Genomic DNA, 14,522 nt, shown 5'->3' on the forward strand with positions numbered 1-14,522 from the left:
TAAGGGAAGGTTTTAAGGGGTACCCCTTGATCACAATCTAGTATCTACATGGAGAATAGAAATTTGATAATAGAGGACTTTTCAGACTAGACAAAAGTATAACAAGATTCAGTGTCTGGAATTTGAATTTAGACAAATTCAGACTAGAAATAAGGTGGAAATTTTTAACAGCGAGGGTAATTAACCATTAGAATAGTTTATCAACTGTTGTGGTAGATTCTCCATCTCTGGCATTTTTTAAATCAAGATTGGATGTGTTTTAAAAGATCTGCTTTGTACCTCAAACAGGAATTAATTCAAGGAAGTCCTGTGTTCTACAGGAGGTTAGACTAGATGATCAAAACTGGCCCTTCTGGCCTTATAATATTAATAAACTGTATTGCAGTCTGTATATTCAGTATGTCTACTTGACTATGCAAGGATTTAAACCGGTGCTTCCAGGGAATATAATTATTTCAAACTTGATGCTTAGTCTTATCCTCTCCAGATGAGCTTTTTGTTCAGAAGGAAAGAATAAGTGAAATAGGAAATGGCTGCTGTCTATTTTATAGCACTTAGCTTGCCGTGAGTTGTACAAAAGATACAAGAAGAGAAGACCTCTGCCCCAAAGAGTGTACAGTACATTTTAGACATGATACAGGTTAGGGTAGCAGGGCGAATTGCTGGAGTGCAGAGCGATAAGGGTTATGGTAACAGTCAGATAGATACTCACTTTATACAGCTGCATGTTGTGATGGTTCTGGATAGCTTGTTCTAAAATAAACATATTGATGGTATAGTCTTGCTTGCTCCAGGCATCGCAGGATAGGTGAGTTTTCAGGAAGGATTTAAGTCAGGTGAAAGGCTATATACATGGCAGTCCCAGGACATACTCCTCCACCCACTGTACTGCATTTTAGCTTGAGCTGAAACATGAAATTCAATTGCAGTAGTCTGTATTTGATTTGGTGAGACTGATTTTTACATCCGAAAAGCTTAAATCTCTGTTATAAAAAGTGTTTTCTGTTCAGTGTCTGTGTGTGCACACCCCCCAAAACAGAGAATTCTGAGAAATGTGATCTTGTGCAAGAGCCTGCAGCTGCATTTCAGTTGCTTGTGGGGGAACTCTGCCTCCTTGACACTTGCCCCTGTAAAATAAATGCAGTGATTTATATGTGAAATTCCTAGGGGTGGGGCAGGGAAAAAGCCATGCAAAAGTCTCTTGAAGCTGTGAACCATGGTAATTAGTGTCACAATAGATTTAGCAAGTGATGCAGGGGAGGGGAAGAGGAAGGGGAAAAAAATTCATTCCCAATGTGTAAACTTTACCATCTAAGAAGCATGTTTCAGGGCAGGGGTGTATTTTACTGTCCTTCCCCTGTCTAAAAAAAAAAAATAAAAAATTTCTGAGTAAATATGTTTCAAGTTGGGTGATATTTTTGAATAGCACAGGACAATGCACTGTTAAAATGCTTGAATTCTCAGTTAAGTCAGAGTGAGTTACTGCCATAAAAAGCTTCAGCTAACTCCGTAACACTATTGGCCTCTGGCACAAAAGGAGGATTAATGTTGTAATTATCACAATCCTTGCTTGTCAGTGCTATAGTGCCCTCTAGTGGAAATTTAAAGTAAGAGCATTGGTGTATAAATCAGTGGAATCTAATGCTGCAAAATATCATTTCTTCTTTGAGTAGTGTCCCTCTGGATGCTCTGCTTCAGGTACACACGTGCCTCTTGAGCCTGTGATTGGAGATTTTTCACCTAGCAGTGTCCTTTCAGCCCGTGAATGCACTCTAAGCCTCCTAATGTCAGACACCAAAGCTATACAGGGGCTGTGCAGGTGAACTGCATCAGTTCCTTCTCAGTCACCTCAGCCTGAGAAGGAATCTTAGAGCAGTGGTTCTCAACCAGGGCCCTGGGGTCCCCTGGGGGGCTGCCAGCAGGTTTCGGGGGGTTCAGCAAGCAGGGCCAGCGTTAGGCTTGCTGGGGCCCAGGGCAGAAAGGCGAAGTTGTGCTGTACGGTGCTGAAGCCTGGGGCCCCAAGCCCTGCCACCTGGGGCTGAAGCCAAAGCCTGAGCCACTTAGCTTCACGGGGCCCCCTGTGGCCCTTCTTGCCTCCCCTTAACGCTGGCGGTGGCTTTTATATGCAGAAAAACCGTTGTGGCACTGCTGGGCTGTGGAATTTTTATAGCATGTGGGGGGGGCCTCAAAAAAAAAGGGGCGGGGGAGATTGAGAACCTCTGCCTTGAGCATGCCTCGGCCTTTCTCTTTTATTCCTTATTGTTTAGATACTTAGTCTGATAGTTGTTAGTGTAGTTAGTGAGTTAGTTTGTACATGTAGTGAGAAGATTGTTTTGTTCTACTCTCCTTTTCCCCCCAGGGAGACTTGTTTTCCTAGCTGGGCATTCTTCACCTGCCATGCTTGAAATGCTGCCTCTCCTGCTGAGAGGCTATTCCTGTAAGCGATGGCCACTCTTAAGTATGTCCATTGCTTGGGGGTATCCCGTGTCCCTCAGAAGTGTAACTTCTGCTTGGCTCTCAACTTTAGGGCAGGGAAGAACAAGGAGCTCAAGCTGGGACTGTTCATGATAGAACGTTCTCTGCATACAGAACCAGGTCAGGAGACACCACCTCTCTCACCGCACTCCGCCCCAGCATATCTGTCCCTGGACAGAGCCAGTGCCACTTCTGCCTCGGGGCAGACTTCCCCAAAAAGGAGGGGAAGACTTTTGAGGCCTCTGGGAAGACTCCCAAAAAGAGGAATGCAGATTCTCACTCCAAGGAGCCAGCTCTAAAGATCTGGTGCTCAGCCAAGCCTATAGTCCCCATAGGTACTGTTGAAGCCAAGGACTCCTCCACTAGTACTGGCAGGGCTGTGACGCCCTGGAGCTCCAAGGAAAAGAGACATGGCTCCAATAGGGCCCTGGTACCTTCTACCAACACAGAGAGCAAGCACAGGGCAAGTTTGGCCCAGCTGTTGGTATTGATGCATCTGGGCCAGCGTACGTAGTACATACCAGTACATGAAACCAGCTTACCATTGTGCCCCTTAACCCAATTGTTAGTACTGATGAAGTCTGTCCAGCCACTGGTACTGGTATGTTCAGCACCGTCGGCACTGAACAAACCACAGTGCCCATCTTCCATTGTGGTGCGATTGTCAGTATTATCTGCTTCAGCAGCTGTTGCCTGAGCTACCCTGTTGGCACCGAATCCCTTCTTGGTAGTGCAGGAATTCCAGTACTCTAAGGACCTTTTGGTATCAGATGAACTGGAGCCCCCACTTTTTGTGGGGACCAAATGCCTTTTGGTTTTTGCCTCTGGGCTACTGTCTTCTGGGACTGCTGAACTCTGCACTGTTTAACATATGTCCCCCTCCCTCATGTGTAAGGGCACTGTTGGCCCCTTACTAAAACTTGAGGTAACTCCCTTCTCTTCATGTGGTACAGTATATAATGCCTGCATCTGTAATTTTCACTCCATGCATCTGAAGAAGTGGTTTTTTACCCACGAAAGCGTATGCCCAAATAAATCTGTTAGTCTTTAAGGTGCCAATGGACTCCTTGTTGTTTTTACTAAAACTTTTTGGCTTTCTTGGTTGGTTTTTTTTTTTTTTTTTTTTGGTGCCTTCTCCCCATACTATGAGGGGGGGTGGGGCGTGAGGAGGAGATGGGATCCTTGGACTGACCAAGCCTCTGGCCAATCAGGGAGCTCTAGACCATGGCCAATGGGGAGTAGCCAGCACCCCAGATCACTACCATGGCCCAGCTGCCTAGTTAAATCAGGAAGCCCCCCAGCTCAAGTCCCTGCCTGCATGTGTGCTGAGGGAGGGAAACAGCAATAGCAGCCCCAGTCGGGTGAGGCTCTGTGGCCATCAGCCAGCAGGTGAAGAGCCACGCAGGAGGCTGGAGGTGCTGCCTAACAGGCCAGTGACATGTGAGAGCCAGCGAGTGGGGACAGGAGGGTCGTGCAGGGGGCTGGAACCCACCAGGAACGGGGTGACAGACCCAGCGGGCAGGGTCCATGGCAGGGGGAACAACCGCTAGAGGGAAGGGGGGGCCTGAAGGAAGCGGCTTGGGGAGGGTGGGTCCCAGACACGTTGGAAGGGGAGCAAGTTGGGCCAGCAGGGGATGGGCTCAGGGGTGGGGCTTACCTCAAGCAGCTCCTGGAAGCAACAACATGTCCCTCCTCCAGCTCCTATACGTAGGGACAGCCAGGGGGCTCCGCACACTGCCCTGGCCCCAAGCGCCAGCTCCACAGCTCCCATTAGCCGCAGGAGCTGGCGCCTGGGATGCGGGAAGCCTAAGTTCACAAATGCCATTTTACCCTGGACGTGTGAGCTCTCAGCTCACAATGGTAGGGTGCTGACTTATTTAAAACTCGCACTTTATTTGATAGGAGCAGATAATAAAATAAACTTGTATTAATCTTTATTCTTTGTTGCCAGTGGGTTCTGGGATATATATGGGTGTGAATGGCACTGTGGAAGAAGTATTCTTCTCTTGCTGCATTCTGTTACCTACCAGCTAGGACACTCACATGGACCGCCCCCACATCTAAATGGGAGGAGGCTAGTAGGAAGGGATTTTCAGTGGAGGTTCCTGACTCTAGAGCTTAATCCTCCCCCCATTACCCTGGTCGGACTGAATAACTTGAGGACCTTTGGGTCATGTTGCCAAGCCAGCGATTGGCTGTGCCTTAAAATCCTATTTCTTAGATCTGAGTGGGAGTCGCCAGATGTTCAGTTGTTCAGAAAATCGGACTGTTTTTATTTAAGCGCATCAGTATAGATCTTCTTGTCTTACTCTTTGACAGCTGAAAGCCTGCAGTTCTTTCTGTGGAGGATTATTTTTCTTTTTGTAGGAAGGGGAGTCATTCCTTGACATTTTTGGCCACTTGGTCAGTTTGGATGTACGTTTTTAAAGTGTTTTTACCTCTTTGTATATGCGCATGGAGAATGTGATAGATGCACAATATGCCCTAAAAAGTAAGTATATATGTGTGTGTGTTTTGTATATACGCATCTAATCATTCATTTTTACGTTTTTAAGAAGGTGGAGCAATGTATTATTGTGGTTTAGTGAGTTTGTCATAAATTAACTCCTCTGCCAAATGGAGTCGTAGTTCAATGAGGTAGAACCATGAGAGCACAGCTTTGCTTAAGAAATTAAGCACTCTTTAAATTTTGTTGTGAATATGCTATGATAACAAACCCTACACTGCAGAAATGTCTCCAATAACTTCTTTACTGTACAGTGGGCTAAGTCCCTTCCCCCACCTTAATCACCTCGCCAGAAACTCTTGAACTAGAACATGCATCTTTGTGTGTGGCTGTGGTAAGGAAGAGTTATTTCCTTTCTCAGAAGGCCGAGACTTGGGGGTTGAGCAGCTCAGCCTGCCTTTGGATGTGGCCTTATGACACCCAGAAACGCAGTAGACCCCTCTGTCTGGTCCAGCGATTCCTCTCTTCCCAAAGTATTTTGACAGATCATTTTTTAGTTTTAAACAATTGTATCTGACCTCATTAATTATGTTGTGCAGGCCAGCAGTGTCCTGCATTCAGCAAGGTCACGGAGTGAACTGAAAGAATATAGGAAAATTATAATGCGGTGCATACAGGGCATTGCCATCTGTTGTCTGAGGTCTGTAACTTAATTATGTTCACAAACATCTCTTTTCTGATGAAAATGTGGAAAGGCCAGGGAGTGAGGTTTTTCTCATTAGGTCTTTTACTCACGTTCTGACTAGAAGACTAAGGTAAGGACATGGCTTTGAAGGGTTTGTGGATAAAAGGCCACTCAACCCATAATAAACCACTACAAAGGGAATTTGGACTCTGTCAGTGACTAGTGGTCCAACACCTAGAACAGTCAATATCTCTAGGGTAGTGCTGGTCCTGTAGTTCAAAAATTAAATGTAATAGATCTCCGTCACACACAATTATTGAAGCCTGTAGAAAGAGTGAGCTGAATTCAGCTTACATCAGCTTGTTTCCAAGGGGACCTTGTTTTGTAAAGGGCTACTACTTTAAGATGACAAAGGATTATAATATATAAATGTAACATTTGCTTCATACATTAATGGGCATAATGAATACAGTAACTATTAAAAGGGTCTAGTATGTTTGTCGGTGATGGTGCGTTGTTTATAATAACAAACTAACTAGATTAAGCTCTCTTCTAATTTAAAATTGCAATCAGACTTTACAGAAACTGCTGACTTTGAATGGAGTAAGAGACCAGTTTTCCATGCTTATTTTTAAAGCCCAGTGTATACAAAATGTATATATAGTATGTACAAGGGAACAGTCTGTAGGTAGTACTGGCAAAACCAATTTGTAATATAACCTCTTATCACATTTGGGTGCTCTCCCTCACCCCTCAAATGCCTCTTTGAGGGAACACTGCTGAGAATGCCAGGTGGAGGAGGGATTTGCCCATTAGTATGAAATGCTGACTTTTGTATAGTGCATGAATGGTAGAAACTTTAAACGTGGGAGCTGCCTTCATGTCTCATGTTTTTTATACCTCTGTGTATGTGTGGCATGTTTGGGGAGTGGGGTGTATGCGTATATCTATAAATAATACATTATGATCCCTTTTAGTTCAATCCCTGTTTTTATTTTGACATTAATTTTCCCTATACTCCTGCTTTCTCCTTGTTTTCCTTTCCCTGCTTCGATTCTTTTCTGAAATTACCCTCCTCCCATGCTTCCTTTTGCTTCTGCTCTTATTTCTCTGCTCTTCTGTTATCTTATTGGAACCAGTGTAACGGCCATACCTCCTACACCCTGATTGCGTACCACAGGAACCCTGCCTTTTCTATGGCACCGTCACTATAATCCTTTCCCTCAGGTTGGGGGAGGAGAGGCTGCCAGTCAAACAGTGGGCCACAACTGCCATATCAATGAAATGTGAGCAGTGGCCTCACTTCAATGCAAAGGCTGAAATCTGCCTCCATGCCGCTCTATGTAGCATGTATGAGCATCGGGCCCAGCATGGGTGTTTGTAGGCAATGCCCTAATGCCACTCTTAAAGCAGTGTGTCAGTCTGACTCTACCTTAGATTCTTTGAACTGGAGTATTTTGTAAAAACACATATGCAGAAATATATGGTGGAAGGGAAGGAAATCTGTTAAATATGGTCAGGAACAGTGAGGGCTCTAGTTTGTTTATTGCTTTCATAGATTCAGGTATGATCTCAGAGATGTAAGACAGGTGCATCTTCAGCATGCTGGATTCTCACTGGGTCACGGAGCTCATCCCGAGCTTGGCAATTAAACCAGTCAAGTTTTGACATGTTTATTTAAAAGTGATGGGATTTGTGCCATACTAAATCCTTCTCAAACTTGTTTCTTGGCTGTCTGCAGGGACTTCAAGAGTAAAAATGTGTTGTTGAAGAATGACTTGACAGCAGTTCTAGCTGACTTTGGACTGGCTGTACGATTCGAGCCTGGAAAACCTCCAGGGGACACCCATGGACAGGTAATAATTAGCTTTTAGAAATAAATATGGGGCTTACCACATCTTCTGGGAGTGGGCAGTGTTTCTGCAGATGCAGGATATGGGGACAGTTACCGGGGGACAGGAAATTGCAGAAGGGCATTGTTTTGCTCAGCTTGGATAATTTGCAGGGGCAAGAGATACAAAATGCCTTTTTAATTGCTGATTTTAAATTAGCTTCAATAGCTGATTTTAAATTAGCTTTAGTTTTTTGCTCAAAGAGCAGGGTATGGGATGACCCAGATTTACCTCTTTTATATATTTTATATTACACCCACCAACTGTTCTTCTACTTTTGCAAATTACTTATATCCCAGATACTGAATCAGGGAACGAAGTGAGCAGAAACACTTTCCATAAAGAATGGCACTTGATCTTTATATTTCCTGCACTGCTAGGCACTTTCTTCCTGCCATTTTAAGGTAACTTGGCTCCACCAGTAGCTTTTATCTGCTACTGCAGAGGAAGGTGACCCATTACCCTCTCCAATAGTGCATGTAGTCAGTTGTGCAAGGCTGCATAGCATGGAGGTGGAGACCATCCTGACCCCTGGAGGCATTCAGTTTATACCTTGCAGCATGAGATTTGATCACTGGTTTTAGCATTAAATATTGAGTCATAAAATTGTTGTTTTTTTAAAATCCAGTCATTGTAGCTGCCTAGAGACCTTTAGTAGCAATAAATCTCCCAAGCTGACTACACAGTGTTTAAAAACAGACAAAACCACCCTGCTTTTTTAATGGTTCTGAATTTGCTACCTTTAAATTTCATAGTGACACCCTCTTCTTGCGTTCTACAGTGGGCTTAAAGGAGGAGCCAATAATTTTCCTTTACACGCCTGTATATTTTTGAATATACCATTCAAATCCTGTCTACTACTTTTCCTCTGTCCCACTATGAATTAGCAATGAGTTATTCCTAAGGCTATTTTAGTAAAAGTCATGGACAGGTGACAGGCAACAAAATTCACGGAAGCCATGATCTGTGACTTTTGCTGCTGTGGCTCCATGGTTTCTCCCGCCACCGTGGTGACTGGGAGCTGTGGGGTACCCTGTCTGCCCACAGCAGCTGGAAGCTTCCGGTGGGTCCCCTCCACCCATGGCGGCTGGGAGCTGCAGGGTGACCATATTTCCCGAAGAGAAAACAGGACACTCCCAGGTGCTTGCCCAAGGCACCCTCCTCCCCTGTGTGAGGCTATTGCCTGTCACTGGAACCCTGGGGAGGGCCCCCTCAGGAGGCTGTAGCCTGCCACTGGAAACTTGCAGGGGGCCCCATGAGGAGGCTGTTGCCTGTTGCTGGAACCCTCCCAAGGCCCCCCCCCCAGCTCCAGTCCGTCAGCCCTGGGGTTGAAGGAGAGAATTTTCCCTGACTTCTGTGACCTCCATGACACAAACGTAGCCTTAGTTATTCCTAATATCTCTGTAAATGCAGCCACAGCTCTGACCATTTTGGTCACCTCTCTCTAGCCCTTTAACAGTGTCTACATCTTCTTGTGCTTAGACTTTGTCCCACAGTCAGGCCCTTTCAAGATGGGAAGTTTATGATGGGGAAAAATTATTAAAAAGAAAATTAACTTCTGCATTGGACAGGTGATTTCCCCCTTCCACTCCAGTCCACTTCTTTCCTCACTCATCATCATGGCTTGGTATTCACCACGTGTGTTTGTAGCACCTCTATAAAGATATCTTTGTACTAAAAGTAACAGCATTTTTAACAGTGGTGTGTAAAAGAGATTGAGCTACTCTCTCAAGGTTAGAGGTGGTCTCCAGAACATGGTTGAGGCAGATTGGCAGAACAGTGTGGTGAAGCTTCCAGTGTCCACATTACACCTGTCCTCTGGATAAATGAGACTTCTATCCAGGGCTGTCAAACTTCTATTCACCAAACCTTTCACCAGCTCAACATTCCCTTTTAAATTTATAAAGGGAGCATTAAGCCATCAACTGAGATCCATCCAATAACTGAGTCTGACTTGAACTTAAGGTGTTTGGAGTGTCTCCAGAGATTAACTTGTTTTTACTTACAGCGTGTGCTGCAATAGCTAGAGGCAGTGGTGTGGATGGATGACAGAATTTCAGATATAGTCATCTTACCTCATTGCATTTAATTCAAACCCTTTGTGTCCATTGAATGATCAATATATACATATCTACACACTTGGAGCCTTTTTATAACTGTTTCATGGAGCTTGAAATGGTTTTAATGAAGAGTGATGCTAAAAAGAGTGGACCCATATTGTCTGGAGTCAGCACACAGCCAGTTTAGCAGAGAAGTAGCTTTGAGGTTGATGGAACAGCTGTCGTTTCTACACACCCAACTATCTCTTGTAACTTAAGTTGCATTTTTTCTTTCGGGGTGTAGGTGGGAACAAGGAGGTACATGGCTCCTGAGGTGTTAGAGGGGGCAATCAACTTCCAGCGAGATGCCTTCCTGAGAATAGACATGTATGCAATGGGACTAGTATTGTGGGAGTTAATCTCCAGGTGCACAGCAGCTGATGGTAAGTGTAAAGATCCCCAGCTCAGCTTCAGCAGGGGTATGTTGTCCAGAGAATGGTGGTGTCTTCATAAAATGAATGGCATGTTCTTCTCATTAATATGTTAATCTGGATTTTCCAATAAACTGTCATTCCCTCTGAACAGTGGACTTCATAGAGTTAAGGTTCAAAGTGCTTTTAACGGTGTGCAGATTTTATTGCATAATGACTGGGAACCCAATAAAAAATTTGGCGAATGAGATGAGAGAGAATAGTGCCACATTTGACAGTGGGCCTATTTTAAAGTATTAGATGCACCCGGTGTACTGTGTCTCCAATGAAGAGGGGGTCTTTTTTGTCGTCTGACCTGTTCGTTTTCACTTGTTACCTAAGCAAGTTTTAAACTGAAGTGAAAGGCTAATGCATCAGCTCTTTCTTCCTTTCTCCAATGTGTAGTATAGGGGAGAATGCAGTCGACACTGTAAGAACAAAAGCCTAAGCACTTGAGTTAAGCCATTGCAGCCTTAGCCACGAGAGTTTGCTTTCCCCGCATCACCTGACTTTCTCTGTTCCTGCCTCAAAACCGTGCTTGAAAAATGGGGCAACCTCTAGTCTGTCAGCAGGAAGTGTCATGTGGAAATAGCGCATCTACTCATCGGTGACAGGCTTGCCATGTACAGAAGATTGCCTGCTGATGTTAGGACTGAGGGGAGGCAGAAACAGTCATTTCATTCTGTCGACTCCACGACTCCACGACCTGTTCAAACCCATCGGTTTTTGTATGGAATCGGGTTATGGAACAGACTTCCGGTCTTCAACGTGCTGATTCCTTAGGATTTCAAATATTATTGTTTGTTTGCATTACAGTAACATCTAGAGACGCAAATCAAATTGGGACCCCTGTACATGCACATGGTAAGAGACTAGTCTCTTCCCCAGAGAGCTTACTGTCTGTCTAAACATGACATACAAGGGGAAGAAGGGGAAACAGTGACCCGGAGATAAAGCGACTTGCCCAAGGCCACGCAGCAGGTCTGTGACAGAGCTGGAAATATGACGCAGGTCTCCTATGGTTCAGAACAGCCGTTTGGATTTCCCCCGTCTCCCTTTATTAATTACAGCTTCAAAAGGCCCTGATGCAGTTCCCATTAAAGTTGATTGAAAGACTTCCTTTGACTTCAGTCGGCACTGGATTGAACCCAAAGTGCAGTTCTACTGTCTGTGCATGTGTAAATGGCACAGTAAACGTGTAGGCATGTGTGGCCCTCCCTCGCTGTCAATCTCCGAGGAAGGCCATGCCTCTTGGCTGTCACGCCCCTGAAATAACAGTTTTAGACAAGGGGGAAGTTAGCGGTCTGGGGCCTCAATCCCTTCAGCGGGGTTAAGCAGTGAGTGGTCCAGGGGCCCACGCCCTGAGACAGGGCAGGACACCTACGGTCTACAGCCCAACCCTCAGGCAGGATAGAGCCAGGTATAGTCTGGTAACCCAGGCCCTCAGTCAGGGCAGGGTACCAAGCACAGTCTAGGGCTCCAGGCCTCAAGCAGGACAGAGCGGGGAATAAGCTGGGGACCCCAGCTCTAGCAGAGCCGGGTACCAGCAATCTAGGGCTCCAGCCCTCAGGCAGGAGCGAGCACCCAACGCAGTCTAGGGGGCCCAGGCAGACTCACTTCCACAGGCCTTCTGGCCTATGGTGGGGTGGCCGGGGGTAGGGGGACGTGGGCCCACCCGGCTCCACAGCGTTCCAGCCCAGGGCCCTAACAGAGGCAGAGTGGTCTGCCACTGGGTCAGCGGGGATCCAGCTGCAACCCACGGAACTGGACTCTGGCAGCCACCCAGCCAGACCATATCTGGCTGTCCGTGGGCCACTTCCTACCCTTCCCTCGGGGGGTACATGGGTCTCTGGTTTGTCCTCTGTCTCCCCTAGGTACGCTGCAAATGGTAATCCCAGCAGCCCCTCAACATCGGGCGTGTCTGGTAGCTTGGGCAGTTAGGGTGAGTCCTTGGGGTCACAGAAGTGCTCAGCAGGCTCAGGCTCCAGCAGCCGGGTGGAAGCATCTGCCTCCCTCAGTGGCTTCCCCTGACCTGAGCTACAGGGCCTGCCTTTTGTACTTCCTGTTCCTGTCCACCAGAGGACGCCTGGCCCTCGCTCGCTGTCCGTTTCCAAGGGAGGTCCCGTCTCTCTGCTACAGGCACCTTCTGACTCAACAGATCTGCTCCATGCATTTATTCAGAGCCATGTCTGCTGGCTTCAGTGCCGAACGTTTAGTCTTGTTGGTCATGCGGAGCCCATACAGCGAGCGCTGGGAAACGGAGCTGAAGGGCACTGTGACTCACACTTCAGCAGTAACTTCAGACTAAATGTGAGCTGCGAGACACTGAATGTGCACACCTGTAACTAAGGGCACATTTGGCCTGCAGAACCTTCTACTGTTGGAGGTGCATGCACCGAAAAGAACCCTGCTCAACTCATGAGTCCAGGTTGAGTTTGTAAGGCTGGGAGTTAGTGTGTCTGTGAGGAACATGTTGTTACTTGTAAAAATGAGCATATCTGATTTGGAAATAATTGGGGGCTAATAAAGAATGAACCCATAATGCCTCCAGGCTTACTGCAATGACCTCTACTGTGTGGCTGTCCCTGAAGAGTCGTTGGAAACTTCAAAAATACCTTCCCTTCATTCTGGGTATGTCTACGCTGCAGTTAAACACCGGCAGCTGGTATGTGTCAGCTGATTTGGGCTAGAGGGGCTCTGGCTGTGGGGCTGTAAAATTGCGCTGTAGACGTTTGGGCTCGGGCTGGAGCTCAAGCTCTGGGACCTCATGAGGCGGCAAGATCTGAGAGCCCAGGCTTCAATCCAAGCCTGAATGTCTATACTGCAATTTTACAGCCCCACAGCCCTAGCCCCAACTTAGCTGACACAGGCCAGGTGCAGGTGTTTAATTGCAATGTACACATACCCTAAGCTGCCTGCAAGTATAGTGGGTTCACCAGTGCTGCTGTTTATACCAGTGCTCCATAGACTGCGCTAGTGTCCAGTTCAGTTTCAAGTGTTTGTTTTGACCTATGGTTTGGTTCCTTGGTTCTTTGAGACCACCTCTCTCCTCCTTTTCCTTCTCTCATTTTGAGATCAGCCAGATGCTTGTGCCAACAGTTCAAGCTTTGTATATCAGGTGGCTACCAGCAGGTAGCTCCAGCTAAGGCCCCTTTTATTCTGTTTCTGCCTCAGTGGAGCCATCAGTTTATTGATGTGCACAGCATGTTGCAAATGTTCATTCAGGCTTTCCCTAGAGGCATGTTGGAACAGTCCTGATACTTTGACGGGGTGGGGGATGTGCATGGGAAGGTCATTAGCATCGTCCTATCAATAGAGATGGCTTATTTGGGGGCTAAATATTTAGATTTGTTTTACTGATTTGGCACCACATCAACAGGGAAAAACTAAATGGACTTTTTTAGTCACTTTTCAGAGTAATAGCCACATATTTAAATATTGTAGTCTTGATGGTTTACAGTTCATGAGCAGATAAAATTATCCAGCTCTTTTTTTTTCTTTTTTTTGGCCTTCAGTTTGAAGGAACCCACGTGAAATACTGTCAAGTTTGAAAGAGGTCACAACTTGGTCCAAAGAGACCATGCAGTAATGCATGAGAACCCTAAAAAAAAAATCCTCAATTCAGTCAGCGTGATATTTGTTAAGAGCGCATCCAAGCATTATGAAATGCCAAATGATGTTTCAATAAACCAAACTTATTGCCACAATTGGGAGTCCACACTGCTGCTTAGAAAAGTTTTCACATGCTGTTATGGTTCAGAGCAGTTCACATGAATACTCGTGATAGGTGAAGTGTTCAGAAATCATTCTATATATGCTAAGTGGAGATAGTCTATAGCACAATTAAAACAAAAATTCTCCCTGGAGAAGAAAATGTGCCTCTACTCCTGTTGGTAAACTATCATCTTTGCAGTTTTCAAGCCCTTTTCTCACAGAATGACATTGTTTCAGAATTCAGAGTAACAGCCGTGTTAGTCTGTATTCTCAAAAAGAAAAGGAGTACTTGTGGCACCTTAGAGACTAACCAGTTTATTTCAGAATGCATTTGTGCTTGGCATGGTCCAGCTCCCAGTGTGGATTAAGACTTAACTGTACAGAGAAGGGTCAAAACGAAAGCTTCTGTACTCTTCTACAGTGTAGTTAGCTCTCTAACCCTGAATCAGATTTCTGGAAGTTGCTGTCCTGTTATAGTGGATCACTTTTCAAAGCAGAATTGACCCAGAGCAAGTTTCTCCAGATCCTATTCCCTAAAGTGGCTCAAAAATTGAGTTTGTCATATGCCTGAATACATTAAAAATTTTGAGGCCCTACATTATGGGTTGATCCTAGCTATGTTTAGCCTTACTACATTCCTGCTTTCCATCTTGGGTCATTTATGTCGAGGTCCATTGAAACATCAACGAATTGCAAGAACTATCCGAACATTCCCAAGCTGTGCATTGTTACTTGGACAATACTGTCAATAGCATAACTGTGCTAGAGCTACCTAAATTGATGATGCCAAGTAGGCTGTCT

The 14,522-nt window shown here is 45.7% G+C and overlaps 1 protein-coding gene across 4 annotated transcripts in view; it reads left to right on the plus strand.

Annotated features, from left to right (window-relative positions):
* The window catches only part of ACVR2B (activin A receptor type 2B), a 158,663-nt gene that overhangs the window by 130,198 nt on the left and 13,943 nt on the right, over window positions 1-14,522 (plus strand). For 2 of the 4 annotated variants that reach the window (XM_037891144.2, XM_037891146.2), the window contains exons 8-10: window positions 7,348-7,462; window positions 9,842-9,980; window positions 10,824-10,871. In XM_037891144.2, the coding sequence (XP_037747072.1) occupies window positions 7,348-7,462; window positions 9,842-9,980; window positions 10,824-10,871 (302 nt within the window). The remainder of the gene's footprint in view (window positions 1-7,347; window positions 7,463-9,841; window positions 9,981-10,823; window positions 10,872-14,522) is intronic. The other 2 variants (XM_037891145.2, XM_007059431.4) reach the window with 1 other exon arrangement.

This window comes from Chelonia mydas, chromosome 2 (assembly GCF_015237465.2).
Source record: "Chelonia mydas isolate rCheMyd1 chromosome 2, rCheMyd1.pri.v2, whole genome shotgun sequence".
Classification (NCBI taxonomy): Eukaryota; Metazoa; Chordata; order Testudines; family Cheloniidae; genus Chelonia; species Chelonia mydas.